Raw genomic sequence first — 18,389 nt, 5'->3', positions numbered from 1 at the left:
TTCCCTTCCATCTACCTGTGCTGCCATGGGCCTCCACCCCAACCAGACCAGCCTCACACCTGCTCCATCCCAGGGTTCGTGGGCCGAGATACAGGGCCTTGAAGGCTCATCCCACACAGGCCCTTTAAATCAGAAGCAACGACCCCTGTAATGAGAGAGTGCAGGGAAACCAGTCTCTGCAGACTCCGTATGAACAGGCTCACCCAGAACCCTCCACAAGGTATATGGGGCTGTGGCTTAACAGCTCTCTCGTTAGCCTACCTTGCTTCCTGATGGAACAGACAGCCTCCATTTTCAGAGGACTTGAAAGCTAAAAAAGTAGCATCTCATTAGCAGAGGGACCATCTAATATTAATCACCCCCTTAAAATTGACAAGGGAGGCAGCTCATTTAACCACTTAATTGCTACAGGTTTTTATGGGTTGCTGTTTGCAGACATAAATAATGAAGAAGTTATAAGTCTAAGAGAGCTTAAAATTTTAATTTTATCCCTAAATATTACCCTTGTTCTCCCGTTTGTAGTCAGGCCTCAGGAGTGTGGTCACGTGAGATACTCTTTAAATGAACATATTTGCTAACTGGCGTGATTTCAGTTTTTAAAACATTGGTTCCAGCAATTAGGCTTTTTTTCCCAGTTCCCAAATGACTAGAGAAATTCGTCTTGATTATAATTGCTCTTAGCCACGCATATCTAATTTGTGTCTTTTTAAGTGTTAATTAGTAAACAGTTTGAGCTGACATCTTTATGTGTTTGCGTGTTGAAAAATGAGGCTTATTGCTTATTTAGCTTGGGGCTGATCCCGATAGCATTTACGTCACGACTCAGAGGTGAAATTAATGGAACCACATTTGGCAGCATGAGGTTAAAAGAATTTTTAAATCCAACTTCTAGATGTCCACTTTGTTAGGGCCTCTTCAAATGAACATGGTTAGGATGGACTGGGGAGCCCTGTCTGCTGGAGGAAAGCCAGGTCGGTTTCACATTCATAATGAAATGGCAGAGTCCCAATTTTACCACAGCAAAGTGCTTAGATCCAGCCCAGTTGTTCCCTCCTTTCTGCTTTTGGAAAGTGTTCCTTGTGCTTATACACGTGAACTGATTTGATGAGGGGTTGAGGTGCAGCCACAGAAATATGTGGTCCCTTTGCACCATCTACTGGTTGTGTCTTGAACTGCACTGGACTACATCGCTGCCTCTGCAAGGTAAGATGTTCTTCACCCTGTGTCCTTTCAACAGCTTTATTATTGGCCAGGAAGGCAAAATATTTGGAAAAACAAATCTTCCTACCTCGTGCACCAAGTGTAATTAATCCAGTAGACTCTTATAAACTCCAGCATATCCTTCTAAGGCCCTATCCCAAGTTTTACAGAGCGCACACTGGCTTGAGACCATTCCTGCTCAAAACAAAGGAACTCCAAAAGACAGTGCCTGGTGAGGCAGGGGCATAGCAGCCAGCTGACTGCATCAGTTTATACTGTTTCTCACTGCATGGTGAGTGCACATGCAATGGCTGCAACTACAAAGAAAAGTTTTAAATTGTTAAAGAACCTAATAGGTGTGTTAAATGGCATTTCTAAAGGCATAAAAAATGCCTTCCAAAGTGTGAGGGGGTTGGTTCACCCTGCCACATTCTGCTGACCACAGCCATACACCCACGATCCATGCCACAGACCGGCGTTAATCCTCTCCCCTCCTACTGAGGAGGACCTCACTGGTATGGCATCATTTGAAGCAAAATCGGGACTCCTCCCAGTTGGAGATCATCATGGGGGGGGATCTTCCTTGGTTCTCTCTGTACCTCACTTTTTGAGGCAGCGTGTTGCACTGAGTTTAGAGGTCATTGGTTGAGCTAGGTTAGCCTTGCCAGTGAGCTCCAGAGATCTCGCTCCCACCACTGGGGTGACACTGGCCTTTCTGTGGATGCTTGTGATCTGAACTCAGCTCCTCGTGCTTGCATGGCAGACGATTTCCCAGCTGAGCTGTCTCTTCCTGCCCAGGCATCAATTTTTCGATACTTAGTGTTTTCCCTACAGACATATGCACATGCATAAAAATACAAACTCAGAAACATGTGAAGTAAAGAGTGAATCTCCCCTGCTGCCTACCTCAGACACACACATCTACCCAACATTACACCAGCAAGCTTGCCCTCACAGTCTGTGACCTGCTCCCTCCTCCTGCTCCTTCTAAGTCCCTCCCCTTAGCCCTCCCTTCATCAAAGAGGCCTCTTTTGCAGCAGATGGAGACTATTTGCCACAACTGGCCAGAATGCAGTTTGCAGCCCATTTCTTCTCCTGGCCACACTCCCTGTCTTTAAAACAACAAAACACTTTTTCAAGAGTTGTATACAATAATACTGTATTTCTATCCCTATGCTCCCCCGCCAAGCTTCTCCTGTGTTTCCCACACTCCCTTTCAACTTCATGACCTCTTCAATCACACACACACACACACACACACACACACACACACAGAGAGAGAGAGAGAGAAAGAGAGAGAGAGAGAGAGAGAGTGTCCATTGAGCATTGCTAGTCCGTCTTTGTTTAGGGATGACCTGATGGGTTGGCTGACCACATAGATTGTAATCTGTCAGGTTCATCTTATAGAAGACTGGCTCTCCATCCTTCAGCAACCACTAGTCGCTGAGAGCTCTTCCTCTAGTATTGGAGCCATGTGAGAGCCTCCGCCATCCACGTTGGTCTATCAGCTAATGGCATCACTGGGCAGGTCTTGTCTGAGCAGCCACACTGCTGAGATTTAATAAACACAACTATCTTGTAACTGACATCCTGGTCACTGGCTTTGACACTCTCCACTCTCCATGCCCCTCCCATGCCGTCTGCAATGTTCCTCGAATCTTTGGGGTAGAGTTTATATATTTATCGGCTGGACCTGGGCACCCCACAGTCAGACAGTCTCTGCATTTTGGCCAGTTGTAGCTTCTGTAATGGTCTTGTCTTCTGTGAAAAGAAGCTTCTTGGATGAAGAGTGAGAGCCACACTTATCTGTGGGCATAAGGGGCAGGATTTAAAATGCTGCTGGAGATGATTGTCACTGACAAGAGTGCATTCCTTTCCAGGTCCGTGGCCTCAGCAGCCACAGGTAGCTGTAGGTTCACAGTATCAGGCATGAGTTTGCTCATACTGAGCAGGCCTTAAGTTCAGCTAGGTGGCTTTGGTTACCTCTAAGTACAGGTGCCGCTGCTGCCGCTGCTGCCCTTGGTGCATCTTTCCATGCTGTTCCTTGTGGTGCTTCGTTTACAGCTCAGTAGGACTTTCCATTGTTTTCTCCCTGCAGCCCTATAGCGCTTTTGTCTGTTTGAGAAGAGGCTTCCACTCAGCGCTCCTCCATTCCTCCCAGTCTTTCAGCAGCAGCCTGTTACTTTCCAGCTCTAGGAGGTAAACAGGAACAACAGCAATACAGTAGCCCTCTGACCGCCAGCTCAGAGGCTCCTCATGCTTGGCACTGGGGGATTTATCTGTGGCTTTGTGGGTGCATCCTGCTGTGCGTGGGGCTCTGCTCTCCAGGGTATGGGTTTCTTTAAAAGGGGGAATATTAGTTTGCTTTCCAAATGGAGATGAGCCCACTTCAGCTCCAGGCAAAGGAGCACAAGGCTAACTTCTCTACATTCCAACCCAGCCCAGAAACACTGCCACCTACTCCAGAGGTGCCGGTCTCCACGGTCCCCACACTGGCTGTCTGCTGCTTGCTTACATGGAGCTCCTGGCTTCTTGGTTTCCCTCCAGCGTATGTAATATGCATCCCCCTCCCTTTCCCCCACCTTTCCCCTCCTCGGGGTACGTGGGGGTGCACTCACCCATGCAGAGATCTGTGCAGAATCCAGAGGTCAGCATCAAGTGTCCTGTCTGTTACCCTCCAGCTAAGGTCTGAGATAAGGTCTCTCACTGAAGCTGGAGCTGCTGTGATGCCCCTGCTGCTGCAGCAGGGCCTGGGCATTACAGCAGCATGCTGGCAAGCCTGGCTGTGCAAGTTCTGGGGAGCCAAACACAGGTTTTCATATGCACACAGCAAACACTACCTCTAAGCCAGTGCTTCTCACCCTTCCCAATGCTGCCATCCTTAATACAATTCCGCATGCTTTGGTGACTCTCAACCATAAAGTTATCGTGTTGCTACTTCATAACTGTAGTTTGCTACTGTTATGATGATAATGTAAATATTTGGTTTGCGGGATTCCTTATATGTCACTTCAATGAGGAGACTGGTTGATCTCTGAGGGGGTCGCGACCCACAGGTTGAGAACCACTTGTCTAAGTCGTTATCACTTGCTTTTTAGTGATACTTTGAAATTTTCATACAATGTATTTTGAATATATTCAACCCCCGCTCCTCTTATTTCCATCCTCCCACCCCTCCCCACCCAACTTTGAGATTTCTGGTTTTTCTTTTTTGTTTTTGTTTTTCCATTGAGTCAAATTTGTGCTACCCCACTAGCCTTCGGTGACAGTTGAGTCTGCCCTAGCATGTGGTCATCCCACGAGAGGTCACATCGACGAAGACTCTCCCTCTTCCAGCAGCCAGCAAGTGCCAATATTTTTTCATCTAGGAGTGGAATTTCGTGTCCTCCTTAACCCCTGAAGCAAGGATTCTGGCTGGCTGGAGCTTGCCCTGGTCTAAGCATAACTGTGAGCTCATGTTCAGCTGTCCTGTTGTCTGGGAAACACCGTTTTCTTGATGTTACCGAGGGCCTCTGGCTGATATTTTTTTTTTTTTTAGAATTTATTTTTAGTTACATGGTGGGGGATGGGTGTAGGCATATGCATGTGAGAACACCTGAAGAAGTCAGAGGCATCAGATCCCCCTGGAGCTGGAGTTACAGCAGCTGGGAGCCACCCAACTTAAGCTGGGGACAGAACAACAGAACAGAGTCCTCTGGGAGAGCAGTGTGCATTCTTCATTGCGGGCCGGCTGTCTCTCCAGCCTCCACTGCTGGCTCTTAGAAGTCTTTCAGTCCTGTCTTTCTTCCTTGCAGATCCCAGAACCATGCTGAGGGGTGTGACACAAATGTCCCCTTTAGAGCAGAGCTCTCCAGTTTCTTATTCTCTGCCTGTTCAGTCCTTGGTGGTTCTTGTTATCTACTGCAAGGACTAGATTCCCGGATTGGAGGGCGTGTCAGACTCTTCCCCTCTCAGGCTGGCCCCACCCCCTCAGGCTGGCCCCACCCCTCTCAGGCTGACCCCACCCCTCTTTTAAGAGCCCTTTATGCTTTAAAGAAGGCAACCTTGAGGCTAGGGAAATGCTTTGGGTTCTGTTTTCATGGCATTCTTACAATAAAAGCCACTGCACTCCCTTCTGTATTTTATATTTTAAAATACTAAATATTAAACACTTACCTTGATCTATTTAGCAGGTACTGGAAAGAAAACTCTAGAGCTGGCTTTATTTCTAAGGTTTAGACAGTTTTCAGAACATTTTCTTCTGTGAGCTCTCTGTCATCTTTTCCCATCTTTCCATGCGCACATTGGGCTTTTCCTGTGTCTTCTGTTCCGCCTTTTGCCCTGTGATATGCTCTCACATTACCCGGTGGGTTAGTTGAGTTCCCTCTGTGTGCCCCCAGGATTTTCCTAATTAGAGGCATGATTATTCCATCTGAACCTTACAGCCTTCCAAGGGGCCATTGTACAAACTGTTTTGTTGGTTTTATTTTGAGAGAGGGTCCCGATGTATAGTCCAGGCTGGCCTTGAGTTCATGAATCTCCTGCCTCCACCTCAGAAGAACTGGAATTACAGATGCGTGCCACCACCATTCCATCTTTCGTCAACAGTTTTCAGTACATTGTTTATCTTGGGTGCATGCATACAGAGGGCAGACGACAGTTGCAGCCTTCCAGCTTGTGGGTCCTAGGGATTAGAACGCAGGTCGTCAGGCTTGGTAGCAAGCGCCTTTCCCTGCTGAGCCATCTCATTATCTGCCTGAGAGGGGTGTGACATCCCCCAATCAGGGAAGATCCTCCTTGCAGTAATAACAAGAACCACCAAGCACTGAACCCACAGAGAATGAGACTGTGGAGAGCCCAGCCCCAAAATGGACATAACACACACACACACACACACCCAAGGTTCTATTTTTTGTTAGACTGCACTGACGTCATGGGTAATAGGATGGCTGACATCTTACATGTGTGTCCACCTGCTTACCGGGGTCTTTGCATATCGGCCAAAGGGAAACCAAAGGGTTTTCTTTAATGAATTCTCGTGTGTTTCTTTCTGTTGTTCTTTTGAGATAGGCTGTCCTTAAACTCTGTATCTAGCTGAGGGTGACCTTAAACTTCTGGTCCTCTCATCTTTACCTCCCAGTGCTAGGTTACTGGCATGTAGCACCATGCCAGGTTTTTACAGTGCAGGGGATCAAACCCAGGCCCTTGTGCGTGCTGGGCCAGCAGTATACAGACTGAGCCACATGCCCAGCCCCCTCATGTTTGTTTTCAGGACATGACTGACTGTTCTGTCTCTCTATGGCTCCTGTCGGCAGGACTGTTGCTTGTGCTGTCTCATCTGTCACATATATAGAGAAAGCTCCCAGTGATCTAGAGCAGACCTCTCCTGACGGGAAACAACAGTAACGTTGCTGTCCTTGTCATCTTACTCACAGACAAGCAGACCAGACACTGCCCTGGCCTCTCGTGTAGTTAGCACCTGTTCCCTTCCTGGTGTACCCTCCCCTCAGCTGGTCCTTCTAGGTCCCCAGGTCTCTTTAGTGGCCATTGTGTTACCCTGTGTATTTGTCTGTTCTCCTGTTTGAGAATTGGCCATGTGTTTCTCTTTCCCGCATAATCTCACAGGCCGGGTGCAGTCTCTCAGCGCCGGCTTTAGTCATCTGTGGACATGGCCATTTTTTCTCCCTGCATATCAACATGCAGTACCATGCTCTGAATCCCCAGCTCCCTCCACTGTCTTTGGGGTTTTATATTTTGCCTCTTGTGTACCTACATGTGTGTGTATGCTGTGTGTGAGGGTGTACTCACAGGCCAAAAGATGGAATTGGACCCCATGGGGCTGGAGTTATGAACAATGAGCCACCCAGTGTGGGTGCTGGGATCCACGCTCAGCTCCCTCGGAAGAGAAGTAAGTTCTCCTAATGATTGAGTCTCTATCTCAGTGGTCCTCAGCCTTCCTAGTGCTGTGACCCTTTAATACAGTTCCTCGTGTCGTTGTGACCTCGAACCATAAACCTATCTCACTGCTACTTCATAACTGTAATTCTGTTGCTGTTGTGAATCATAATGTAAACATTTTTTGAGGTAGAGGTTTGCCAGGAGGTTGTGGCCCGCAGGTGGAGAACGCTGCTTCATCTTTTGAGTTTTATTAGAGGCAGCAGCACCTGAAAGTGGCTACCACAGTTTGTCAGCATGGTGGCCTGGAGCACGCAGCATGTAAGCTAAAGAGTTGTGGAGTAGTAGCTGCAGCAGAGATGGACGTCCAGTCAGCACCTCTGTCGGGGTCACATCATCAGCACACCTACCTGTGCAGAAGCAGAGCGAGGGTGAGCGGTTGGTTTGCCAGTCCTTCAAAGGAGGGGTTCTACTTTCTTCTTAAGGTTTATGGGACTTTTATCCCACATGGTAATGTACTGCATTCCCCCAAGCAGAGCTAGAAAAAGTTGCCAGGCAGAGGTGACAAATGCAAGCATTGTAGCAAAGATGGCGTGGGACGGGACCTCCACCGAGCGAGCGAGCGAGCGTCCCGGGCCGCTTTGCATTCCCTGCCTGAAGGCGGTGTCTCCTCAGGTGTATTCTGCAGTGACCTAGAAGAGGGAGCTTTACAGACAGCCTCTTTTTGTTTTGTTTTGATATTCTGAAATGCCATCTCAACCACTGCTATGGTTTCCAGGACAGGCACGCACATACACACACACACACACACACACACACACACACACACACACACGCACATCTCCACAGTCCTGCCCAATCCCCAGGCCTCCCCAGCAAGCAGGCTATACTCACAGGTGCCTGCCCTGTGGGACCACAGCAAGGGAAGGCTCTTTGTGTCCATAGAGGAAGCTTGCTCCCATGTTCTCAGCTGTGTGGATCACCTGCCTGTCTTTCACTTTCAACTTTTAATAATCATGGTACAGGGCTTTTCACCTTGATGTGTCCCCGTTGACAGTGATATTGCTGCCACTGTGATGGGGCAGCCAGGAAGTGTACACCTCTCTCCAGGAGAGACATGGAGGCTGACGGTCGCTCCATGGGAGTAGGGTAGTGTGTGGCTCTGCTGAGGCCATGTGGAGAGAGGACAGAACCAGTGTGCTCGATGTCATGTTGTTGGTCATCCTGCCCCATTAGGGACCCAGCTCCCCTACTCTTGCTGGGCCTTGCTGTCACCCAGTCTGCCTATGTCTAAGAAGCTGAGGACACAGACTCACATAGAAAACATTGATAAGACATGGACCCCAGAGTCATCCTCCTCTCTGTCATTCAGCCTTGCCCTTCAGTTGCCTGAGGACTGCATGGGGCCAGAAGTTTCCAGCCCTGGATGCTAAGTGGAATATCTAGTGGATATCTAGATATTAGTGGAATATCTAGAGTCCTTGTTAGAGGGCAGATGCAAAGTCTAAGATAGCCCATCCCAGGAAAGCAGTGCAACAGGCCCGCCCCACAGCAGGCCCGCCCCAGTTCTTCCCAGAGTTTATGTCCATAGATCTGCCTTCCCAGAGCTAAGACACAGCTTAGAGGACATGGAGCCCATGAGGGAAAGGGCAGCTGGCCGAATGGAGACCCACTGGAGGTCAGCTGTGGGTGAGGAAGGGAGGGCTGAGGTCTAAGAATACACTTACAAATGGGATCTGGGTTTGAGTTCAGGCTATGGCAGAGCCTGGGAGGCAGGGGATGATGGGAAAGCCCAAGGGAAGCCTGAAGAGCAGGCAGTTGGCCACTGTGGCCAGCCTTGCAACTTCTCTGAGCTACACAGTCATTTACAAAGCTCATCCTCAAGAACAGTATGATTGAGTTCCAAAAAATATAAAAACTTGATCTAGGGATGGCCATGCATGCCATTAATACCAGCACTCAGAAGCAGGCAGATCTCTGTGGATATGAGCCAGCCTGATCTATATAGTAAATTCCAGGCTAGCCAGGGCTACCTGGGGAAACCTTGTCTTTAAAAAAGATAATAGTAAGTGAACTATCTCATGATATTTTAATAAATTATTTTTTTGTTCTGGACTGAATTCATAGCTATCCTGGGCTGCCTGGTCTAGCCTCTTCTGCTCCCTCTGACCTGGCATTAGGCCATCTGTGACAGCCCAGCCTTCTCTCCACTGTTCTCCACCCCTGAAGCATCTCTGTATTTGTTCTGGCCCTTTACTTCCCTATATGCATGGCCCTACCTGGGGCCTACAGACTGGTCCCAGGACCTTCTGTGATCTGGTGCCACACTACCTGCTTTTGCTCTGGTTGTCACCTGGCCCCATGTCCCACCTGCAGCCCATCAAGGGGTGGGCATGGACACCTGTCCAGCTCAGCACTTGCTCCAGGTGCCCCTCTGGGCCAGGGCCAGCACTGTCCTGGCTCACTCTGGAGTCTCGGGATGTTGGACCCTTTCCCCGGCCTGCTTCCTGTCTGTAGAGTGTAGTGCTAGAGTGTAGTGTTCCTGCCTTCCTTGTTGCCAGGCGGATATGGCTGGCACTGGATCAGGAGAGGAGGAGGGCCTGAGCAGGTACAACGTGTGCTTGCCATCCCCATCCCCACCCCTCCCCCCACCACTGCCCCCTTGGTAGGTAGCAAGCACATCTATGTCAAGCTTGCCTCACCTTGCCGACCGTTAAAAGGACTCAGGACCTTTCACAAATGCCACTGCTTTCCCCATCTCTGCCTCTTGGGCACAAGCACTGCTGGGTGTGTTGGCACAGATCACCCCAGTGACTCCCACAGCTCCCTGTGAGACTGCAGTGACCTAGCCTCTATGATGCTGCTACCTCCTACTAACACAGTGCTGGTCTTATGGTGAGTACGGGCTTGTGGAAATTGTGACCCGCTCGCTGTCCGACCTGTCTGCCCGAGAGGCCTGAAGCTGTCCATTACAAGGTCCTAGGGCCTCTGGGAAAGTCCCCTACAGAGCCTCTGACAGTGATATCTCTTTCCTAAGCCAGGCCAGCAGTACAGTTGCAATAACAGGCTGTATCCACCAGAGGGCACCCTGCCCCTCACTGCTCAGCTGGACTGGGCTCTGCACACCAAATGCTTTTTAATTGAAAATATTTTTAATTCAAAAAGGATTTGCTGTTTGTACTCAAGTGCAGGTTTTTCTTATGCAGGAGACTAATGTCTTGAGTAAACAGACTGGGGCTCAAATCCACCTTCAAAGGTGCTCTCTGTTTGCCCAAGGGAGTGAAAGGGCTTCCAGAAGCAGTCCTAGTCTCTTGGGCAAACATTTTGGGGACGAAGAATCCCCGGTGGAGGACATCGTCTGTGGGAAGGTTATCCACAGCCTAAGGGGGATTATGTCGGGGGACATATGTTGAAATTTCATTTGGGGAATTAGGGAAAACAAGAGTGGGGGTGGTGACTTTTTCCAGCCAAGATAACCTAAAAAGGAAAAAACTCCAGGGAAAGGGCGGGGGCCGAGGAATCTGTGTGTTGTGTCAGCCCCCAGGGTCTCTGTATGCTTGTGCTGCAGTTCGGGGAAAGGCAAGTGTGAGCTTGCAATTCCTTCTTCACCCCAAGCCTGAGTGCAAAAGAAAGGAGCATTCAGACGATGAGCTGGAAGGCAGGTCCGTGCCTCCCAGAGACCTGCTCCTATTCCCAGCCACCACAGGCATGGAGGCCCCACTGCCCGGTCAGCCAGTACTCCTCCACCCACTACCCAGAAAGCTGCAGCTCCCATGTGCCCAGCACCAATCTCAGGCTAGGATATTCTGGGGCCAGGCCAACCAGACAGCAATAAATGAAGAAAGTTCCACTGTCCCGTGGGCCTTCTCCCACCCTGGGAGCCCACAGCAGAGCATACTTCTGAAGTAGCAGCCTTCTGCCCTGGGAGCTGGGCACAGTACCAGCATGGCATGCTTCTGAAATGGCAAGACAGCTCAGACAGTGTCTCCAGCCCTGACCCTGCTGACACCACATGGGCCTTTCCCTTCCCTCATCTGCACCTCGCCCTTGGCTTTCAAGGTGGGGTACCTTACCCTCCCTCTCCCTAGTTCCTCCTCACCTACCTGACCACCATGGTCTAGCCTCTGGCCCTCCCACTCCTACCCTTCCCACATCACTCCATGGTCATGTTGGTAACATGATTGATCAGGGTGGCTCTCAGAACTGACCCCAATAACCAGTCACCTAAGAAGCCACTAGAAAATGCATATATCAGACCCACCCCAGACCCCATGACCACCACTCAAAATTGCATTCCTGCTAGCCTAGGGCTGGCAGGTCAGGATCTGTTATATCTCACCCCAGGGTGTCACCTCTCATGCTGCCCCAGGAGCTCCATCCTTTTTGTCTTCTGACTACATGCTGTTGTCACTGTGGTCCAGCTACCTCTCAAAACACACACACACACACACACACACACACACACACAGGCTCTTCCCCTGGACACTCCTGGGGACTCTCTCCCAGCCACTAGGCACAAGAGCATCCCTGTCCTCTCCCCAGCCTGTGCCTCCTCTGAACTGCTGTCCTGATGCTCCAGGCCTTTGTACTATCGGGAATGGACCCTGGGCTCTCCACCCTCAAGCCTCTACCGTTAATCCCCCTGCACCTCTGCCCTTCCATGGTTTTGTTCTTCCCTGGGAAAGGTTCCTGTTCCAAGTGCCCCAGCTTGGGCCTATGCCTTCTACAACCACCCTAGGAGGCGGTAGTTAGTCCTGGGGCCCTCTGCCCCTACCCTGTGAGCCCTCGTAACAAAGGACTCCACAGGACTTATGACTTTGCAGTCTTCCCAACATGACCCCCATCCTCCAAACATTCCTTGTCCCACCCACCACTCCATCACCCCCAGCAGAGTAAGATAAAGCCAACAGAGGCTATTCACTGACATGCGTACACATAAGCAGCCACCAGGTGGCAGTGTTGTGCCGGCCATTGCCTGAAGAGTCTTGGGTATAGCCTGATAAAATGGTGTTTGCCTGATGGGATGGCATCCTGTGCCTTCAGGGGTCACTAGAGGGTAGGAGACTGTCAGGAGGAGTTGTGGGTGCTCTGATTGGCTTCCCTCATAGCCACCAGCTGTTTAGTAGAAACTGCTTGCCACCAAGGATAGGCCTGTGCCACCTCTGGAACTGGCTGGCCACACCCCACCTTAGAAATGAGTCCACCAAGATCCAGAATGGGAAGACAGGACTCACAGGTCACATGGGTGCTATCTTGAGTGGCTCCTTGGTCATGACCTTAGCTACTCCTCTTTCTCAGGGCAGCTCCCTTTGGGTGCGTGTTGAGGCTGACGGGGCCACACAGCCTGACTGGGGTCTGCAGCTTCTCCTACTACCGTTTGGCCATGCCACAGGCTGAGTGTGGAGTGTCCTCACAGTGAGCTCACAGACAGCAGTTCATGGACCTCCTCTCTGTTGGAAAGCATTTCCAGTCTCCACCACTCACCAGTTCTGATCTATTGAACGTGTTTGGCAACCACTAACATAAATGCCTCTCGCCTAATGGGACACTCCAGGCTATCACACAACCCCTCTTCATCTCTGCCAGGATAAGGAACTGTGTCTTGCACCTCTCTGTGCCCACATTTGGGTGTCAGATATCCCAGCCCTTGAGTGAACAGCATGGCCCCTCTCCCACCCAAGATACTTGCATCTTCTCAGCGTTTACACTGGGTGTGGAGTCTTTTACTGCCAGAATTTACTCTAGAGAATTAGAGTCTTCCAGTACAAGAGTTAATAATCCTCCATAGTCTGGCTCTTGACTCAGGATGGCCAACAAAAGGCAGGCTCACACACGCTGACACCCCACCACCACCACCAGTCGCTGCTTGGCTTGTCTGTAGCTGTGAGGGTCCCCACCAGGAAAGCTCTGGTGCAGTGAGAAAATGTTACAGAGGGTATCTGGTTGCAAGAGCAGCCCAGAAGCCCTTCCCTTGGCCCCTCGGGTCACTGAGGTGGCTGTCATGGATGGTGCACAACAAGGAGTCCCAGGACCTGAGGGTTGAGAGAGGCATGGAGTCCATTCTCAGGTCTGTCTCCAAGAGCCTTGCAGTGGTCCCTCTTTTAGGTACAACTGGAGCCGGAAAGGACTTGCCTCTCAGCATGACACAAAGTTCTCGTGTGAGCTTGCCATTGGCACTGGTAGTGGACACTGCTGGTGCCAAAGTCTCACCCTGCAGAGACAGGCATGGATTGTGAAAGCTACCTACCCGTTGTCACTTCCTGAGCCCCCCCTTCTCTGATACTCGCACACACACACATACTCTCTCTCTCTCTCTCTCTCTCTCTCTCTCTCTCTCTCTCTCTCTCTCTCTCTCTCTCTCTCATACACACACACACACACACACACACACACACACACACACACTTTTACACAGAGTGAAGTGCTATCCCAGCCCCAGTTCTCAGCCCGGATACCTGTCCTGCAGTCACTCTGCCCTAGGCTCAACAGAAGCTTCCCCTCTGCTCAGCTGGGCCTTCTCTGGGGTCCTGTGGCCTGACTCTGCTTCTTTCCTTCTCTTACAGTACGAGTACAGCTTCCGCACCGAGCAGAGCGCAGCAGCCCGGCTCCCACCCAGCCCTACCCGGTGCCAGCAGATCCCCCAGTCCTGAGGAGCCCACAGCCTCCTGGGAGAGAAGACATCTCCTACCCGATGCCCAGACTACTGATGGGGTGGCTGGGGCGAGCGTCACTTCCTCCCTCACCTGCCCATTCTGCTTGCCCTGCTCACTGACCAAGAGACTCTGGGCAGCTGCTTGGTCATATACGGTCATCAGCTCGCCTGACGAGACTTCCCTGCCTCCCCGGGAACATTGTTTATAATTGACTAATGTATGTGCTGTTAGTGACCAGAGGCTCCTGTGTGATGACCACTTACCCCACCAAGAAAGAAAACTCCTCCCTTACCTGGAGTCACCCATGAGGGCCTGGGCACATACCCCAGACACCCAGTGACACCCACTGGCTCCCCTTCAACTGACCATCACCTACCACAGAAATCCCACAAAGCCACTAGCTCCCTCCTGGGAGACTCCAGGGTTGACTGCTTCCCTTAGGACCCTGCAAGATGCACTGATGGCCTCTGACCCAGTCACCTGGGAACAAGCAATGCTGGTTAGCAGTTCCAGTGGCCCATGCGTTTCATGACAGCACTGAGAAAGCAGGCCTAAGATGCACTGGAGACAACCGTGGACTCTTACCCCACTCCACACACTGGACGTCCAGAGAGCACAGACGGGACCCTGCTTTCTATGGAGGTGACTGGGTACCTACCTGAATGGAAACTTGGCTGCTAGGGTACTGTGCCCAGCCACAGGTGCCAATCCCCACAAAGGGCTCATCTGTGGAGCCTCCACATGCCGACAACAGCTCCATATGCCTCTGCCTGGTGCCCTGACCTGGTGGCAACTCACACAGAGCATGCTCTGAGAAGAATGGTACAAAGGCACCAACTCCTCACAGCCAGGCCCACCCCACTGTCTAGAAGGCACCTTCCACCGGGAGCTGCTATTTTGAAAAGTTCTTCTGCCCCAGGCCTAAGAATTTGGGCCAGGACATTTCACAGGTGTCAACCCAAGGTGCCAAGTTGAACCCCACATGTGTTGCCATGAAAACAGAGGTCACCGCGGTCCCAGCTCCCAGCCTCACCGTGATGCACTGCTTTGCCACAGTTGGCTTTTAGGTCCCCAGAGCATCTGTGGATGTGAAGATCTGCACAGTGGTCGGCGGCCATGACAAACCTCTCCAGTTACAGCTGTAGAGACAACCACGGGCAGCAGGGCACCTGCGGGGCAAAAGGGTCAGGAACAAGAACAAGCCAACAAGATGGCATGAGCCGGGGCGAGGCCAAAAATACCTCACCAACCTACATCAGCCCTCCTCTGTGCCAGACCCTCAGGCCCTTTGTCAACTCCCTTTCCTTCCCAGTCAGCCAGCCTCTCTGCTTGATGGTACTTCATTTCTGTGTGTCAGGAAGGGTCACCTTGCCTCCTCCCCTCAGATGTGAGCACACCCTATGGGGAACCCATCAACACCTTGCCTCTGAGCCCCACATCCTCCTGGCAGCACAGGTCATGGAAAGGTGATGCCCCAGAGGCCTATGGAGTCAACATAGGCGTCTCTAGCAAAACCTAGTGTCACACTGGTGCTCAAAGGAGCTAATGAACTGACCCCAGATGGCTCCACAACCTGGGGATCCCAAGGACCTGTGGTGGTGGCGGTGGCAGCAGCTGCTGCTGCTGCTGCTGCTGCTGCTGCTGCTGCTGCTGCTGCTGCTGCTGCTGCTGCTGGTGGTGGTGGTGGTGCAACATCAAGTGGCTTGTGTGACCTGAGGCCCAACAGAGGGAGCAACCATCCATCGTCTGAGTTAACTAGGAAGGTCGGGCACAACGCTCTGGACTTTATTTAAGTTTGTACACTGTCTGACCACCTCTTCCATTCCCCAGTTATGAAGTCACCTCTGCCATGTGATGCAGATGGCCCTCCTCTTCTCTCAGAGGAGAGTGTGGCGTCTCTGCAGCTCTTGCAGGTCCTAGAAGTTCAAAACTGAAGACTGTGAACCCTTGTTAGTGATCCAGACAGCCAAGTAAGGCGGCTCCTGGAGAAAGGAGAACTCTGCAGCCCACGCGTGCACTCCCACAGGACTCGGCCACTGGGAGGAAGGCAGAGCACATGCTCTGAGCTGGAGCCCTCCCGATGTTGAGACTTAGCTGAAGAACCCTGACTGAGAATGTTGTAGCACCAACAGCTTCCGGCTTTTGAAGTGTTGAGGATGACTTGATGTCTGTGGTAGGTTCTAGGTTGCACCCAACCCCTGGTTTCTTGTCTTCTGGTGATGGTAATGGTCGTGTGTGCATACCATGTCCACCTTGTGTGGACCCGGCAGATCCAGACCTGGGAGGTAGGGCTGTGGCTCACAGCAGCACTGAGTGGCCTTCGGGTACCGTGTGACAGGCGCACTGTCAGATGAGCACAAGGATTCCCTGGGAGACATGAGGAGCCATAGCCTCTCCCGTGTGTCTCCCCTCCCTACCAGCATGTCCCACAACTGCTACTGTCCCCCGCCAAGCACACGCATCTCTCTTGAAATGGCTGGCCAGAGCACAGGTCCCTCTCCCCACCATCCCCACACTGAAAAGTTGGTTTTTTCCTAAAGGCCTTAGAAATGGCACATAGGTGACAAGCGGGGGTGGGGAGGGGGGATCCTGGCTCGCTTGCAAATTTATCATAAGACCAAATCTAAGAATTTATGTCAGCCCTGATTCTGCCATGTGGGGAGGTGAGAGGCCACTCTCCTTGGGGGAAACAGATGAAAGCCATGACTTGACTTCCTGGTGGTCAGCAGCATGTGGCCCCCTGTGACCAAGGTCATGCTGCAGCCCCTCTGTCAGAAGGACATCCAGCAAGGAGACTGAGGTACTAAGCACACACACCATCCCTTCCACTGGGCTTGGCAGTCTTAAGCACATTTCCTGTCATCCCCCACACAAGCCAACAGTGGGTGCTCTTTGCCCTGTCACATGAAAAGCCTGAGGCATGTGTCTAAGCTTGCCAGTGGCACAGACAGAATCTGACCCCAAAGCCCCTGGGCCAACCACCTGGCTTTTGTGTCCATCCCTGTAGGCTTTCTTTTGCTGTGGAGATGTCATCACACCATGGCAGTGGGTTCCAAGCATGGGTCAGGCTGAGAGTCTGATTGACCTGTATGCCCCCCACACCTGAGGGTTCCCCAGCCTGAGAGCATCCTGCCGCATTTGTGGACCCATGGCCAGGGAGGTAGAAAAGGGCCTCAGTGTGCTGCCAAGCAATGAAGGGCTGAACTCACGGAATTGGTTTGTGTCCAGCTGAGCCAAAGAGCCTGATGAAGAGACTGGGCTCTGTCCCTGCACCCGGCTCCCTCTCAGATGTTGGGCTCTGTCCCTGCACCCGGCTCCCTCTCAGGTGTTGGGCTCTGTCCCTGCACCCGGCTCCCTCTCAGGTGCTGGGCTCTGTCCCTGCACCCGGCTCCCTCTCAGGTGCCCCAGTACATCAGGGCAGCCCCGCCTTCTCCACCCACTCTGGGCAAGAGCCTTGAGCAACTGTGGCCATCTGCATCAGGAGACCAGGCTTTGTTCCCCTTCAAAAGCTTGTGAGCCACTGAGCCACCATGTGGCGCTGGGACAAGGACCTTCGGCACAGCTGCCTTCCTGTGTATTTATTCAAGGTGACTGCTGGGCAGAGGGAGGTCTCACTGTGTGACTGTATCTTAATATAATTTGTTAAATAAATGTTTGTTTTAACCTCATTTCCCCAGTTTGCTGTTATTTTTAAAGCCACCAGAGGTCAGTGTCCCTCAGAGGAGGCCCTCTGCCCTGCTGCAAACTGTCCGCCTGCTTTCCAGGGCTCCTGGGGGCCAGGTAGCCACTACTCTAGCCTTTCAGAAGGAGCTGGCAGGAGATGAGGGCTTCAGGGCTGCTGACATCTCTGGTCCTCACAAGCTCCCCAGCAAGGCCTGAAGAGAATGCAGAGGCTCTTTCATCTCCTGCTGCTGTCTTGCCTCTGGGTCTCAGGACAAACTTCCTGGCTTTGGGCCTCTTCTGACTGCTCACCTGCCACAGGATGCCACTGTAAACCTGCAGAGAAGGCTGCAGGTCCCACACACATGTAGGCTCCTTGTGAGGGGCCTGCAGTTTCATTATCACAGTGCCCCTCACCTTCTGGCTATGACTTCTGCATCTCCAGGTCCGTCTCACAGCTGGATTGGCTGCCTGCAGCTTTGCATACCCCAGTCAGCGGGGGGTGGGAAGGAGAGCTGGAATGGTCATCTTTGATTCTCCAGAACTTAGGGGCACCTCAGACCTGTATGCTCCACCACTTTCCAAACCCAGCCTTCGGTCTATGAATCTTTTCTCCACACAGGAAGTCCTTCCCTCACATCTCCAAGGGGAGCCAGGTCTGTATTCTCATTCTGACTATGTGGGTTACTTCAGCAATGGCGCTCATCTGACAGAATGAAGGTTTCCCTTCCTACAGAGCCCCCTTGGGAGGAAGATGGCATGAGGGCAAGCATGTTGAGCACATGGCTGAGTGACATGGAGGCCCTTCTGTGTGGCCTGTGCAGAATGCAAAGCTCCTATGGCCTGCATCTGAGACACCAGGAAGTAAATAAAAGCCTAGTACCTGAGTCACGGGAGGCAGAGGCCTTAACCACCACATGGGAAAGACAGAATGAGCCCTGATGCCTGGGCCAAATGTGTCCCCATGCCCTCCAACCTAGGCCAAAGATGGTGAGGTGGCCA

The 18,389-nt window shown here is 51.7% G+C and overlaps 1 protein-coding gene and 1 long non-coding RNA gene across 4 annotated transcripts in view; one reads left to right on the top strand and one right to left on the bottom strand.

Moving 5' to 3' along the window:
- Mvb12b (multivesicular body subunit 12B) overlaps window positions 1-17,395 on the top strand; it is a 154,370-nt gene extending 136,975 nt beyond the window's left edge. For all 3 annotated transcript variants that reach the window (XM_076928542.1, XM_034494871.2, XM_076928543.1), the window contains one exon: window positions 13,638-17,395. In XM_076928542.1, coding sequence (XP_076784657.1) covers window positions 13,638-13,935 — 298 coding nt within the window. In that variant the 3' untranslated portion in view covers window positions 13,936-17,395. The remainder of the gene's footprint in view (window positions 1-13,637) is intronic.
- LOC143441277 (uncharacterized) lies at window positions 859-7,785 on the bottom strand. Its single transcript, XR_013108533.1, has 4 exons — window positions 7,485-7,785; window positions 5,356-5,863; window positions 3,819-3,994; window positions 859-3,392 (listed from the first exon to the last, which is right to left on the bottom strand). It is a non-coding gene; the product is annotated as an uncharacterized LOC143441277 (long non-coding RNA).
- Window positions 17,396-18,389: the final 994 nt, after the last annotated feature.

The sequence above is a fragment of the Arvicanthis niloticus genome, chromosome 2 (genome assembly GCF_011762505.2).
Source record: "Arvicanthis niloticus isolate mArvNil1 chromosome 2, mArvNil1.pat.X, whole genome shotgun sequence".
Classification (NCBI taxonomy): domain Eukaryota; kingdom Metazoa; phylum Chordata; class Mammalia; order Rodentia; family Muridae; genus Arvicanthis; species Arvicanthis niloticus.
The sequence above is the reverse complement of the archived record's forward strand: the minus strand, read 5'-3'. Positions and strand labels throughout refer to the sequence as shown.